Here is a 15,236-nt window from a genome sequence, read left to right as displayed (position 1 = left end):
ATGGCTTTATTTTCAGTAATGTAGCAATACATTTGTATAGCAGTAATACATTTATTTTTGTTGTGTAAGAAAGCATGTTCATAATTAACACAGGAACCAAGAATTGATTTAAAAGATATACAAAAAGAAAAACATAAGACAACCAAAGCAGAAGACAAGAGGATGCATAATTATCCTTGGAGAGAAGCTGTTCCTTAAATCTGTTTGTCTGCTATATCAGCCAGGTAACGGCAAACATCATCTGTACAAATAACATTGCGGGGTCCCAATAAAGCAATGTATGTTGTATACTCGTGCTTCAAGCGATGCTGGACTGAGTCTGAATGGACCTTCTGTTCTCACCGCGGGGTGCCAATGATCTGGTAAGCGCGAGGCAGATTGGCGAAGCTGCTGAACTCTGGAAGGAGGTTGATACTATCGGGACCTTCAGTGCAGGAAAAAGTAAAATTTTGCAGCAGTGACACGAGGAAGATGAAAAGCTCCATACGAGCCAGAGACTCGCCAACACAGGCTCTCTTCCCTGTGAAAAGACACAATCACAAACAAAGCATTGTAAAATAAAACAAATAATTGCCTGTGATTGTAAAGAGGCAAGAATTAAGAAATGTAGCACAAAATGACCTATTGTGGACAGACTACACTCAAAAACAAAACATTTCTGCAAAACACCTTCACATGAGGCTGTTAATATGCACTTGAACCAAGCTGAATATTGTATTTTACCTGCAGAAAACGGCATGAAAGCAGGATTTTTCTTAAACTTGTCATTCTGGTCCAGGAAGTGCTTGGGGTTGAAGGTCCAGGGAGTCGCCCATTGCTTTTCCTCTCTCAGCACAGAGTGCAACAAGGGAATAATCACAGTGTCCTATTGAGACAGGTATGATGTTAGTGTAATAATACATAATTTGTCTCATGAATATGATATCTTGTGATCGACAATACCTTGGGAATTGTGTAACCCCTGAAAGAGATGTCATGGAGTGCATAGTGAGGGAGGCTGAAGGGGACAATGTCCAGAAAGCGCTGCACTTCATGGATGACTGCATCAGTGAAAGGGAGGGACTTCCTGTTCTCCATGGTGGGACTACGACCTTGTCCAATCACGGTGTCAATCTCCTGCTGCATTTTCTCTGTAGAGGAATAAGCAAAAAGTTATTTCCACTTCGTTATCAGGCGGGTTCAGGATTATTCCGTTCTTGACCATTATCTGTGTAGAACTGGTAAAATGAGATGAATGTGTTTTCCGTTAGGGGACTTACCCTGTATTTTTGGGTATTTGATCAGCACACTGAGGGCATATCTAATGGTGGAGCTGGTGGTTTCCGTTCCTGCCAGGAAGAGATTCAACACCGTCGAGATCAAGTTTTCCTGGTTGAACTCTGTCGTGGTAATGTCCTTTTCCTGAGAGGTCAAAGATATAAACGTGCTATAAGATGCACAACAGTTTTAAAAAAGAACACTTGACAGAAGCACACTTGGGCTTTTTCTTTCTTCTTAAAAATGGCTCATTTCAATAATTGTACTTTCTTATTTCACAAATTAGATCTGCACGCAGCTACAAAAAGAAAACCATTATTAGCATCCAAGGTAATGCAAAGGAGGTATTCTAATAGATACAGAGTGGTTCTAAGATGAAACTCCAGGATGAAAGTTACATTGCTCAGTGTGGTCTTGGGTTCCTGAAACAAAACAATGATCCTCTCCAACCTGATTCATTCGGATGAGAAAGCAGTCAATGAAGTCCCTCGGGGAGCTGGGGTCCAGTGTGTCTTTATGCTCTTGGATCTTCATGTTGATAAAATCTCTCAACTTCTCAATTTGGCTGAAAGCAAAGTGGTGGTGGCCGGGCAGATGCTCCATGAGCCGGGGAAAGATGTTGTACATCTGTGTGAGGGAAGCACACAGCAGACGGCACATTGAAGCTTTGTTTCTAAGGGGATAATAATATATTCAGTAAATTGTGGCAATCTTTCCAAAATGCTTGATATTTTGGGAAAATGTGAGAGAACTATCTTATATGTCTTGAAGATGTAATGACGCAAATAAAACCAGACCCAAAAAAAACATGTTTTTGTACTTGGAGGACCTTTAGCCTCTAACTATCTGGCTTCCACCTCCACTTACCTGACACATGCTAATGAACTTTAAAATCTTAGATATGATATTGAGGAGGCCCAGGAATTTCTTGCCACCATGCGACCTCAATTTCTCTGCACTTCTTACTCTTACCTGACCCCAGGGACTACTGCCAAATTTAAGGGTTTCTGAGATTATCTGGCAGAAGGGACAGGAACTTCTTGTCCTCATAACTGAAGCGTTGGCCAAACACCAGGCAGCAGATCACATTGGACGTGCTGAGACTCAACAAGAACGTGGGCTCAAATGGCGCGGCTAGAGGAGAAGAGGAAAAAACAGTTGGATCTACAGTATCTATTAAAGCTACTGATCAGAAGAAAAAGGTGATTGGACCGTCCACTGAGAACACGTTTTACCTGGCATGAAATTTTTTTTCAAATGCCACTAACTTTGGAACCTTTTGCGACTAGGCAGGGTAATCTTCTCTAAAAACAGTAACAGACACATGACACAGACAGTGGTAGGGGAAACACTGATACCGCTTTTAGTACTCGGAGACGTGATATACTTAAAACTCAATTTTATTAAATATATGGCTCTCAAGGAAATACATTTAAAAATATTTGGCTTTTATGGCTCTCCCAGCCAAAAAGGTTCCCGACCCCTGCTCTATGGTAACCTTTTTAGTATTATATTATTCATTCAATCATTACCTTTTATTGACCAATGTAAAATATGAATGTAAAAACATTCAATAAAAGTATTATTCAAATTCACATTGATAAGTTGATCAACTCCAGTGAGAACATTTACTGCATGTGCTATTTGTCCAAATTTAAATGCAGTTTAAAATGCTCTATTTGGTTTCTTAGTAAACCAGGGCTGTGAGTGAAGCTTCACGGTTTTAGCCAGTTATGTAACACATTCTGTGTTTACTTTGCACAAACTGTCATCAGAAAGAGATAAGGATTAAAGAGTGCAGCTGAAGCAAGAGAGAAGAAATATATCCGAGCAATCTAACAATGCTTCCACACTCTTCCTTCAGTTGTTGACCAATTATTTCATGTATCATCTATTTTATTAAATGTTTTGTCTGTTCTAAGTCTCCATGTTACTGTCAATATTCAGACCTAAGTCCTGTGCATTCTTGCTAAAGGTATTGAAGGTATTTTCTTTGTTCTCAGTGCTTAAGAATAAAGTTGGATTTCGTCTTTTGGTCATATTTCATTTACCGTACTGACACATAGGCGTGAGAAACATTTCTGGACTGAAGCTGAAATATGTGCTCTTAGAACAGCAGCTGAAAACCCACCTTTGAATGTATCTATGCGGGCCCTCAAGTGCTGGCTCTCCTCTTGGATCCACTCTTCCATCCCCTTGCGTCCCATCCCAAAGTCTCTTAAGGTTGTCAGCGTAAAACGTCGAAGCTGGCGCCAGCGTTCCCCATTACTGATCGCCACACCTGACAAAGGGAAACGTGTGTACATGTAGATACAGAGACACACAGGAATAAAACCTTTTAAAAATCACTGCTCCTCTGACAGAGATGACAGATTAGAAGTTTCTAGAGTTACCGTAGCCCCTTGTAGCTTTGATCAGAAATGGAAGTGGCCCTCTGGCTGTGAAGTCATCTGCCTGATCTACCAGAGCCTCCTTCACGGCATCATAACCTACCAGTACGACCAACCGCTGCCAGCCCAGGTACAATGTCATCACAGTACCGTAAGTTTTACTAAACTAGAAAAAGACATGATTTGTTAGGGTAATAAACAATCTTTGGCAAATCTATTATTTCTATGAAATTTCAGTACGACTGAGTTATTCTTCTCGATGCAAAACTATACAATCTTAAGTCAATGTAAGTGGAAAATAAATGCTCACCTTGAGAAAGCTTTTAAAAGGTGCTTTTTTGTCAAGTTGTGGCAGGTTTCCTATGAGAGGCAGCGCAAGGGGTCCTGGAGGCAAACAATACTTCCTACTGCTTTTGAAGATAAACAACCAGAGCAGAGATAAGATTAGCCCTGCCAGGATCACTGTTGCAGAAAAGTCCATAATGCTCTTCCACTTCGTCTTCTGGAGTCCCCGTTGCTCGACAGATCTCTCTCTATCTCACTTCCATCCTGTGTTTGGAGCTTATATTTAAATGGGTGTCTCTAACATGGCGTTTCAGGAATACCGCATTGTGCAACAGGTGAGCCATGTGACTCCCCTGTGTACCTTTGTACATCTTGACCTGATTATTCATTTTAATTGACTGAAAGCCACTTTGAAGCGAGGCTGACAGCAACATCTGACCTCAATAATATGGACAAACACATATTTCTACTTCCTGTCCCTTTCCCAAGGTTGACGTTTAAGAAATTGACAGGAATGAATAAAAGTGTTTCTTACTGTGTGCAAACCCAGTGAGCTGGTGGGCCCATGTTTCAAAAGATTGATTAAATTAATTTGATGGAATACACGATATGTCTGCACAGCAATAGTGGCAATCATTGCGGTATAAACAAAATGAAGCCTGGTGGCTTATTGGCAAACAATAAATACAACTCATAACCATAACAGCAGAGTGGCAAGGTGGAAATGGCCATTACCTATTTTATGGTAATAAACTGATTAAATTGATAATCACCATCGAGGTTTACCATGCATGCTGCACTCAAATAAAAATGCAATTTAACACAACATACTGTATTTTGCATCTTAGTAAATCAAGAGTATGAGTGGAGCTTCAGCATGTTCAATGGTTATGTAACATATTGTATGTTTACTTTGCATGCCATCAGAAAGAGATAAGGATTAAGGGATGTGAGAGAGGGATAAATGTGCTGAGCGATCCAACAAAGCTTTCACAATCTCTTCTTAGATTTAGCCTTCAAACAAATTGCTTTATATATTTGATCAATATTCTAACCTGCTTTTGTTTCGGCTGCTACTCATAGCACCAGTTGTAAGGCCACATATACTGTTTATTTCTCCTAAAGATGTTTGAGCTGTTCCTGTTGAGGGTGTTTAGGTTGATTGGAATTGGTCATTTCACATCAAATCAGTGTGAAATATGTGGATTCACAACAGCTGAAAACACATTGAATGTACCTATTTGTTTAATCTTCTCCTAGATCCACTCTTCCACCCCGTTGCATCTCTCCCATAATCTCTTAGTGTTGTCACTGTGAAACATTGCATCTGCAGCAACAGTATGTTGACCATTACTGATCGTCAAACCTGACAATGTGGACTGTGGAAACAAAAACAAAGCCCTTTGATGGGGAACTGGCCAACAGAGCGGCAGCACATAGAACAAACCATCTTTAGTCTCTAGCTTTGAATGTGTGTTATGTTTTTGCTTATATCTTACAGGAAGTTGGTAGCAGCAAGGCATTTTGCAAGAGGTGAACTGAGGTGTAACTGTTTTTATGTGTTTTAGTCAATGAGAGCACATGCACAATCACAAACACAAATCCACATTCAGCACATGATCCATAAACCCAAGAGATTATTTTTGCTGTGCGACAAAATCTCAGATAATCACACACGGCAATTCAGGCTCTGCATATTCCCCTCTTGGCTTGCTGTCTGCAGTGCCGCTGCAAGCCAGCCAGCAAACAGCAGATGGATGTAAAGAGAAAGACGCACGACCATGGGTACAGCAGGATTTATTTGGAGTTCACCTTTGGACTGCATTTCATGCGAGATCATACTAGTGTGTGCAGATGGGCGGGGATTCTGAAAGCAGGGCACAAGGAAATTGAGCAAAGTGACAATGAAATGGAGAGAATGTGGATGAGGCAAAAATATTCACATAGGTCAAATAGTTAAAAAAGTATAAAATAAATACAGCGATAAGACAAAGAGTGGAGAAACACAACTGTTTAAAGACTACAATGTCCATGTGGCTCATTACACTGCTCACTCAGTTAACCTAAGGCCGTCCTGTGGTATGGAAGGACTGAAACAACACAGACGGGCAGTGTTCAGAGGATTCATCATGAATGATTTACCTGAGGAGCATGGGCATGAAGCCAGGAAGAACACCTTCATTAATTTATAAATTAAACTCATAGATATCAAACAAGTGATTAATTAATAACAATGCCCTTCTACTATAAAGGAATACCAACACACGGATTTTGATGACAAGAAAAGGTCTTTCAAACTGTTGTCTTTCTGGTCAAAGCTAAAAAGCAAATCCTCCACAGTCAAAAGCATCAAAGTCGGAGTCTCCCTCAAAGTCGAAGCTGTTGAAGTGAGGGGAGTCCACGTCCTGGCTGCAGGCGTGGAAGGATCCCCCTCCGGGGAGCTCGGAGAAGCCCCCTGTGCCGTGGGCGATCTCTGGGGCTCTGGTAGCGAGGGGGGAGGAAGGGGCGCAGGAGTTTAGGTAGCCCAGAGCAGAGGAGGCCGCTGCCCCTCCCATCAGCAGGCACACCGCCCTCACCGCCCGGGCATCGCTGCTGTTGCCATGGCGAAGACAATCTGACGCACGATGAGGGGGGGCAACAGAGACACTGCGCAGAGGCTGCCGTGGTCCACTGGCTGTAGAAGTCATTTGAAAAACAATATCAACAATATATAATGAGATAATTGTTTTCATTTGCTTTTTATTCTAAAATGACATGTGCAATGAGTTCTCTCAGCCACCATACAATACCCCCCAATGCAGATTTAAATTGGGAGTTATTACATCTGGATGACCTGATAGCGGACCTTGGTTTTGGCCTCTGTCTCTGAAAGAGCCTCCCCGCTCAGTGACTCGAGACAAAGGAGGGGTGCCCTCACCAACCCTGGGTGAGCCGGGGTCTTTATCGCTGGAGGAGTCTGGCAGGGGGTCTCTGTCGGTGATGCAGGGAGTGATGCTGCGCTGTCTGTGAAGGGTCAGGGGTGACATGACACCCTAGAAAATGTGTCAAACACAAGGTTATTATATCACGAAGATACACCATTAACACAACAGTAACACAGAAGCCTCACATATTATGAAAACACCCGATTAATTATTTCAATGTTTGTAAATATTGCATGTTTTTAAGATTAAAATGCAGATACATAGGTATAAACATACTACTAGAAATTGGAAGTAAGGTAACGAAGACACGAAGACAAGACTGAACGAAACAACAGCAGGACCAGACTCAAGTCAAAATTGCTGACTCACCTCTCTCACTTTCCTGATCATATTCAGCCACAGACTGTGAAAGGTAAAATAACGAGTCATTATAGTTGAAACACATCCAGGCCTCTACATGTTTATGACAACCCAAGAGAGAGTCTGATAACCATCTGCAGTAAACATGACCGAGAGTAAGTGGGACAAAGGAGAACCAAATTCCAGCATGTGTATTTGTCAGTATGTCACCATTTGCAGGTAACATCTGATAATGAGTGGGGCAAAGGACATACATCTAGTGTGTGTGTGTGTGTGTGTGTGTGTGTGTGTGTGTGTGTGTGTGTGTGTGTGTGTGTGTGTGTGTGTGTGTGTGTGTGTGTGTGTGTGTGAGTGTGTGTAAGAGAGAGAGACCCACTTGCAGTCATCAGGGTTGTCAGTAAGAAGCAGCAGGAACTTGTTCTGCGGCAGGATGAGGGCGAAGCAGCAGTCCCTCCTGCCCCCTGGAGGCAACTTGGGCAGGTCAAGGATTTCGCGTCCCTCTACAATCGACTCACAGTTGGTTTGTAATGCTACCACCTGGTCTGGAGGGGACTCTGCATCGCGGCACACCAACAGGCTTCCCTCCAGGGTCAGAACAAGGTACTTCTCCTTCCACTGCTTAAACATGAAGCCCCCTGCAGCAAAATAAAGGAAGCAGACAGAGGCATGTCTGTAGAGGCTGGAGTTAGTCTGTTTATTTTTGCGTTTGTTATCTTGGGGGATTTTTTGCGACAGCAGATTAACAGAACTGTTGTTGAAAATAAATGTGATAATCTGGATAGAGGATTCTTTTCACCAGCCCCGACAGTGACGCTGTTATTGTTTTCACCTTGTGAGTCTGTATGTGTGTCATCATTGCAAAATGTGCTCCTGCAGCGGGAACTTTGCCCAATGTTTATTTTTCTCTCTGTGGACGGATTTTGTCACTGCAAGAGCATCACAACCATGCAAGATGCAGTCATGAAACTTCACAGATCTGTAGAGATGAATGAAGGCTGAGTTCAAAGATTGGTGTGGTCTGAGTGATGGTGTCAGAACTATGGGGGTAGGAGGTTGAGAACGACCCATTGCCCCTTTTTGAAATGTTCAGTTCTTGCTGGGTCGTCCTTTAGTTGTTCAACTTTTTGAGGCTGCAAAGGTCAATTAAATCCAGTCCAAATCATTGATATAATTAGATAACTATTATGATTAATTAATATCACCAATACATCAACATACAATACAATGCAGTTCAATACAACAACAGCACAAACCTTAGAACTGAACAACGATTAAACAATAGCATTTACAGAATAACACAGCAGTTGTACTACACTAGACAAGAGGACATTCTCTGCCAGGAAATAATCTGCAGAAAACATAATGTCGCTTTATAAATGCCATTTAATGTCATATCCAATTACATCATTTCAATTTCAAGAAAGGGTTGTTCTAAACCTGAATATGAAAAGGATTAATGGTAGAACATTTAACTGCATGTGGCCTGAAATCTAAAACAACTTGACAAATGTAAAGCAGATATAGACAGTAAGATTTAGGTGTGAAAGTTACATGTAAAAGTTTATAACATAAATCTCCCTGGACCATCCGTCTAAGGCAACTTTAACCTGCAGTAGCAAAAGCAAAAGCTCTTGATTTTGGAACATATTGTGAGTTTTCAGGAGAGGACACGCAAGATGCTGCTAGATTGTAAGTTTCGCCATCCATTGTGTAATAATGAGAATAGATGGAGAGCACATGCTGATGGACGAGGAAGATCTGCTCTATTTCTCTATACAGAGCATTAAAGATGAACAGGTGGATTTTTGCAAAAGAGAGATAGAGAGAGATAGAGATATAGGAGTTTAAATGGACTGCTATTATCATAACATCTACTTTATACTTCATAGATTTGACTTTATTGAACATTATTAGATATTTCACTATGAGTCCACAGATACTCCCCTCTGGAAGGAGGCTGCGCTCCATCCGGACCAAAACCTCACGCTACAACACCGACTGCATCTGGCTTCACCAACAAGGCTTCCAGACTCTTATCTCCTTTTATACTCCGTACTGTGAACCTTTGCACAATCCTCTGACAATGTTGCACATTTCCACACAATACTACCACTTTGAAAACCGCACAGCACATCCACAATTCTAAAAAACAAAAAAATATTTTACAATTTTATTTCTGTTATTCTTTATTTCAATTTTTTCACAATACTTGCTTTTATTTTGTCTTTTTAAATTTATTTTATTATGTTTATGTTATGAACCAATACACCAAAACACATTTCTTATATGTGAAAACTCACTTGGCAATAAACTGAATTGTTATTCTGGTTCTGATTGAGAGACACATTAAAAATCTTCTTCTGAACTGCTGACATTGCTATTAAACTGTTTCCCCCACCTCAGTCCCCTGAACTAGCACTATCCAATGAAATCGATGCAGATATAAAACAGATGTAACATAAACATAAAGACACAACACAACGGCTGAGATCTGGATCCTGACTTGGCTTTGAAGATGAACATCTCGTCAATCTGTAAAAACACATCTGAGAGCGATTATAACGCAAAGATTCACTCTCAGAGTGACATCATTCATCTTAGAGCTGCAGTGTTGATCTAAAACAGTATTCCTCTTCAGTCATTGTTTAAAGCTCTCAGAGGAATAAATACCAAATATGTAATACTCCTTAGTGGCACAATATTAAAAACACCCCATTTAATGCAAAAGAAATGGTCATAGAGTGAACACAAACATGAAACAAACAAGAATCAGACGAAGAGATACGGTCCACCAAACAGTAATGAAGGCAGATAACTGCACACAGATGAAGGAATCAAAGCAGGCCTACCATATTTTCTGAGGAAGCCTCGATGAACGCCTGCTGTGCTCATGCCTGTGGTTGTCACAGCAACAGGGACTAAATGAGAGGCAGAGCATTTGATGCTGAAAAATAGGGTAAGAGAGAGAGAGAGAGAGAGAGAGAGAGAGAGAGAGAGAGAGAGAGAGAGAGCAGAGATAGAGAAGAGAGTAAGAGACAGAGAGGAGAGAAGAGAGAGAGAGCGAAGAGAGAGAGAGAGAGAGAGAGCGAAAGAGAAGAGAGAGAGACGAGAGACAGAGAGAGAGAGAGAGAGAGAGAGAGTAGAGAGAGACAGGAGAGAGAGAGAGAAGAGAGAGAGAGAGAGAAGCGAGAGAGAGAGAGACAGAGAGAGAGAGAGAGCAAGAGAGAGAGACAGAGAGAGGAGAGACAAAAGAGACAGAGAGAGAGAGACAGAGAGAGAGAGAGAGAGAAAGAGAGACAAGAGAGAGAGAGACATAGAGAGAGAGAGAGAGAGAGAGAGATAGAGAGAGAGAGCGAAGATCTACGAGCCCCGAGAGAGGATAGAGAGGAGATAGACATAAAGAGAGCATAGAGAGAGACAGACTCTCAAAAAGATATAGAGACAGAAGAGAGAGACACAAAGAAGAGAGAGAGGAGAGAGGAAGAGATAGCCAAGAATAAGAGAGAGAAGACGAGATATTCTCTTAGAGAGAGAGATAGGAGAGAGAGAGAGAGAGAGAGAGAGAGACAGACAGGGAGAATAATCCTCACTATCTAGGCCTTCCTCCCTTAAACCCGTGCTGTTGTGAGTGGAATTGGAACTGTCGAGCGTAAAGGCCAAATAATCATAACAGCAATGAATAAATCTCACCAGAAAGATCCTGTGATTTTCATGGCGGCCATCACCAGATGTCACATTGGACTTTTCCCATACTGCTCCTCTCTTCGGAACACACACACACACACACACACACACACACACACACACACACACACACACACACACACACACACACACATACACACACACACATTTAAGCCTCTATTTGAAGTCTTGCACCCAACATGTGGCCGAGTCATAATAACTTATCATTAAACTCTCATCAAACTGCGTTCCCAGTGTAGCTCTGTGGCCTTGGATGGCATCCGAACCAGGGCTTGGATCACCTCCCGCTCAAGCAGATTAAATCAGAGGGATTATTGTTCTTGCACAGCTGGAAGCCTGTTGTTATAGTGCTGTGGATAGGCCCAACTAAGATTTTAATCTGCCCAGATCTGGGATACGTGCCCTCCTACAAGCAACAACCTCCAAGATATTACCTGTTTTTCAATGTCATATATCCAAGTGGGATTAAACGCCACTCATTGTCTCGGCCTGTAATCATCGTGTAACGAGGGATCTAGGAGAAACACCATCACACCACAAACAAGCAGGTCCTATGTTCATGGTCGTAAGACGGTGGAAGCCTGAAAAGAGAGAATGAAACAGTTTACAGTCAACCGAGGCAAAAACATAGGCTAGACAAACTAATATAAAATAAGCAATGATACCAGTTAAAAAGAAAGCAGTGAAACCATAAACCAGACACTGTTGTTTATAGTTCCCTGGAGTAACTCTTTATTTTCACTTTACCCTCATCCAGAGGTCACATTCACCTCGAAGATCCCACCTGAAGCCAAAGTTGGCTCGGTGACTTGCTGGAGGACACTTCAGCAGGCCTGAACCTTTACATCACACTTGCCAACACTGGGCCAACATCTGGGACTTCTGCTTGAGCGCAGTCAGAGGGCTTATGGCGAGGAAGCTTTCAAAGAAACTGAAGTAACATCTACACTTTTTTATAGTAAGAATTATACCTGCTGGAGAACAAATATTTTTTCATTTTCTATGGCGTAGTATCTATTCATGTGCAGTGTAGATACTTCTGAATGAAAATTAATACTGCATAATAGATTTATTATTTACACAGGCACATTGTATGCATTCACGCTAAGAAATAAACATTTGACAACCTAATAAAAACATGTAGGTGACTGAAGAACAATGATCCGTTTCATACTTTGGAGGGAGGCCTTAGCAAACAACCAACACATCTTCAAATATAACATAAAATAAAAAACACACAAACATTTAAAGAATTATTTTTAAAAACACAAACAAATCTCTCTCAAGTTATTCAAACAGAAATGATCTGAAATGAACTGAATGACACCAGCAACATGCCAAATCTTTTGTTGGAAACCTATTTCTGTTTTGATTGACTCTGGAAGTGTATTCCCAGTGATAACACGCTGTGTTTATAGTTTCTGACAAACCATAAACAGAGCTAGTTATCAAAAGCCAAGTGTTGATGGGGATCCAGGTTCCCATCCTCACAGTGACTGTCAGTTTTCCATCTGACAGATCTGTGCTATCAAGTGGATTTGTTTTCACTTTATACATGTATACAAGAAAGCAGATGTTCATAAAAGCAGATGCTGAAAATCTTTAGTAAGGGTTGGGATTGTTAGACATCTGCTCTACTGTGTGTTGCTGGTGGTGTGTTCACTGTTACTGGTTACATTGAAATCGCCCAGCATGGACAGGAGGAACAATGCAGCAACCAATGTTGCACATCAGTGTTATTTTAAGACTTCAAAAAATGTGAACCTACATAACCTAAATTAATGCATGTCCCTATTTCACGTATTTATATGTATTTCCTACAACAAATAACAAAAGTTAAGTGGTTTTAATGTAACATTGCTGTGTATTTATGTCTGTGAGTTATCTGACAAGGAGTATTTGGTCTCATGCGTATGAGGGCTTTGCATCAGTCACCAGCAGGGGGCAGAACAGCCCAGCTAAACTCTAGACAGTCACGTGTCATTAAAGTCCTTGTGATGTATCAACAGGTTGGTGGAAGCAGTTTGTCTGGCTGCAGTAAGAAGAAAAAGAAGAGGTTAGCTCATTGTTAGCATCCCGTGTGTAGCTGGGAGAGCAGGAGGAAGGTGTTTCCCATGTCCTGCAGCCAATAGAGACTCTCATTCAAAACCAACAGGTTGTTTAGTTAAGCAGGCCAACACGGATATTGGCACTGCAGTCTGTCCTTTGTCCGAGAACATAATAACTAGTGTCCATATGACTTGTTTTGTGGGTTTTATAACTGAAAGCATGTGCTTTCAACTCTGTTAATCCACTTTGGCTTCATCTAAAAATCCCTAAATCTTTAAGTCTGTTCAGGTTTGCTGAATTTTCGGTGTGGCCCATCCCCCTCAAAACCCAAACATTCAATCCTTCTTGGCCCAGCCAGCCCCAAAATGTTGTGTTTTAGAGTAGAACACCCCTCTTTCTTGTACAGGACCCCCTCGGTGACCCTCTCCCCTCCCTCCCTGCCTCTCTCTCTCTCTCTGTCCTTCTATCTGGGAGCAGTGAGAGTACCATTGCTCAGGATCCTATTGAAAAGAGAGCATATACAATGGGGTCTTTCTCAGCCCCTCTGTGTCTCCATTAAAGACCCTGGGAACACAACACTGTCCACAGAGCCACTCTTAAAGGGCCAGTGGGACCCAGGTCTTCGCAACCTGAGTCCCAGCACCTCCCATCATTTTCATGGGAAAAGGGGAAATAAACAGGAATCCACGCAGCAAATCAATTATTCATGAACGCTATGTGAACTCTGCAGGGCCTCCATGCCAACACCACCTCTGTCCAAACACACACAAACACCTCAGACATCACACAACACAACAAGCCCTGCACTGCTGCTCCCTTCGTCGGGTGGGAATTTAGGGACGGCAGCATTTATTTAGACTACAGCTGAGGATGCTTCAGTCTGTTTAGGCTGAAATGACATCTTCAAACAAATCCCCCGACATGCTGATGACATAATCCTGGTTATGTGGAGTCTGACTAGTAATACTATTATTGTAATGTTTGTTAAAAAGTTTAGCTTTTATCGGTATGGCTGTCAATGTAAATAAGGCACTAATATTAATAATTTTATAATCATATTAATATAGCTTGACATATTTAGTTCACAGGCCAATGGGATAAATTAACTAGAAGGCAGATTTATTTGGTTATTAATCAAGTTATTGAGCCAGTCCTTCGAAGGGTTGGGGAGCCATTTAATTACATTTTACTCGTTTAATCTTTTTGTTTTTACATGAACAATACAAATCCATCAACTGGTTTGACCATAAACATGATTTCAAATATGTAAAACACATAGCCTAATACAAAGGCTGAAGAAACAATATGTATTTGTTTGTATCAAGACATCATGAAATAATTTATAACATGCAGGTACAATCAAACAATCAGCACCCATAAAAAAACTAATAGCACAGCATGTATTGACTTTAATGTATCTAATGCAATAATTAATTAATTTGAACTAAAGTCGGACAGGTAAAACAAAGCAGGTTACTGCTCTTTAACATACTCACTGTGTCTCATTTATTCAAGTAAATAGAGTAATTTATACCCCGCCTGCCCGGACTAAATGTGATCTATTATGTTGTTGATCCACACATGGGCAGTGCGCAGGTCTGTCTTTGCCACAGACTGACACATATACTTTGTTTCCAGCGGGAAACTGCTGATTTACTGAGCTATTTACAACTTCTGGGGATCCGTGTGTAATTAAAAAGCGAATGGGCGATTGTGTTGAGACAATCAGCATGCCGCAGGGTTTCTCAAATCCTCTAAGAAAAGGAGGGAGACTCAGGAGGAGGAGAGGGGGTGGAGGAGGAGGAGGAGGAGGAGGAGGGTGGAAAGAACTTGAGTTGAGGAATTTGAATCCTGTTTGAAGGGGGAGAGAGGGAAAAGAAAGAGCCAGGGGAATGTCAGAGGGAGTCTGAGGGAGCCGGTGGGCAGGAGAGACTTTGGACGACAGGCTACAGGAAACACTGATTTAAAAATAATCCCTCTGTTGCTAGAAATAGACTCGGAGTTAATCAGCGGCAGAAACGTTTGGTGCGCTTTTTGATGTGCGCTTTTTTGGGTAACTTTGGGTAAAGTTTGGTGGACAGCATTGGGATCAACCAAAACAACGGCGTAAGGAGAAAAATACTTTTCAGCAGCGCGGAGTTTCTTTTTTTGTTATACTCTGTCTCCTTAAAAAGGGAACTGAAACTACGGGATCCGGTTTACTTTGGTCGCATCTGTGGATAATCACATTTTCAGCATCTGACTGACTCACAACACAACTTTTTCA

At 41.5% G+C, this 15,236-nt stretch overlaps 2 protein-coding genes across 3 annotated transcripts; both read right to left on the bottom strand.

Moving 5' to 3' along the window:
- Positions 1 to 82: 82 nt before the first annotated feature.
- On the bottom strand, positions 83 to 4,128 carry cyp2y3 (cytochrome P450, family 2, subfamily Y, polypeptide 3). Its single transcript, XM_029445916.1, is given in 10 exon segments — positions 83 to 520; positions 724 to 865; positions 943 to 1,130; positions 1,260 to 1,401; positions 1,708 to 1,884; positions 2,230 to 2,277; positions 2,279 to 2,391; positions 3,389 to 3,538; positions 3,651 to 3,813; positions 3,958 to 4,128. Coding segments are annotated over 10 exon segments (1,476 nt in total). The 3' UTR covers positions 83 to 338.
- Positions 4,129 to 5,712: 1,584 nt separating this feature from the next.
- Positions 5,713 to 10,175, bottom strand: LOC115017918 (uncharacterized). Of its 2 annotated transcripts, none has more exons than XM_029446643.1 (5): positions 10,066 to 10,175; positions 7,593 to 7,851; positions 7,226 to 7,259; positions 6,766 to 6,964; positions 5,713 to 6,606 (listed from the first exon to the last, which is right to left on the bottom strand). In XM_029446643.1, the coding sequence occupies exons 1-5, from the start codon at positions 10,106 to 10,108 to the stop codon at positions 6,251 to 6,253; spliced, it is 891 nt and encodes a 296-aa protein (XP_029302503.1). In that variant the 5' UTR covers positions 10,109 to 10,175; the 3' UTR covers positions 5,713 to 6,250. The 2 variants fall into 2 exon arrangements, with proteins under 2 accessions (XP_029302503.1, XP_029302504.1); XM_029446644.1 differs by having other exon boundaries at positions 6,778 to 6,964.
- Positions 10,176 to 15,236: the final 5,061 nt, after the last annotated feature.

This window comes from Cottoperca gobio, chromosome 13, assembly GCF_900634415.1.
Source record: "Cottoperca gobio chromosome 13, fCotGob3.1, whole genome shotgun sequence".
In the NCBI taxonomy this organism is placed as follows: domain Eukaryota; kingdom Metazoa; phylum Chordata; class Actinopteri; order Perciformes; family Bovichtidae; genus Cottoperca; species Cottoperca gobio.
This window is presented reverse-complemented; position numbering and strand designations above follow the sequence as displayed.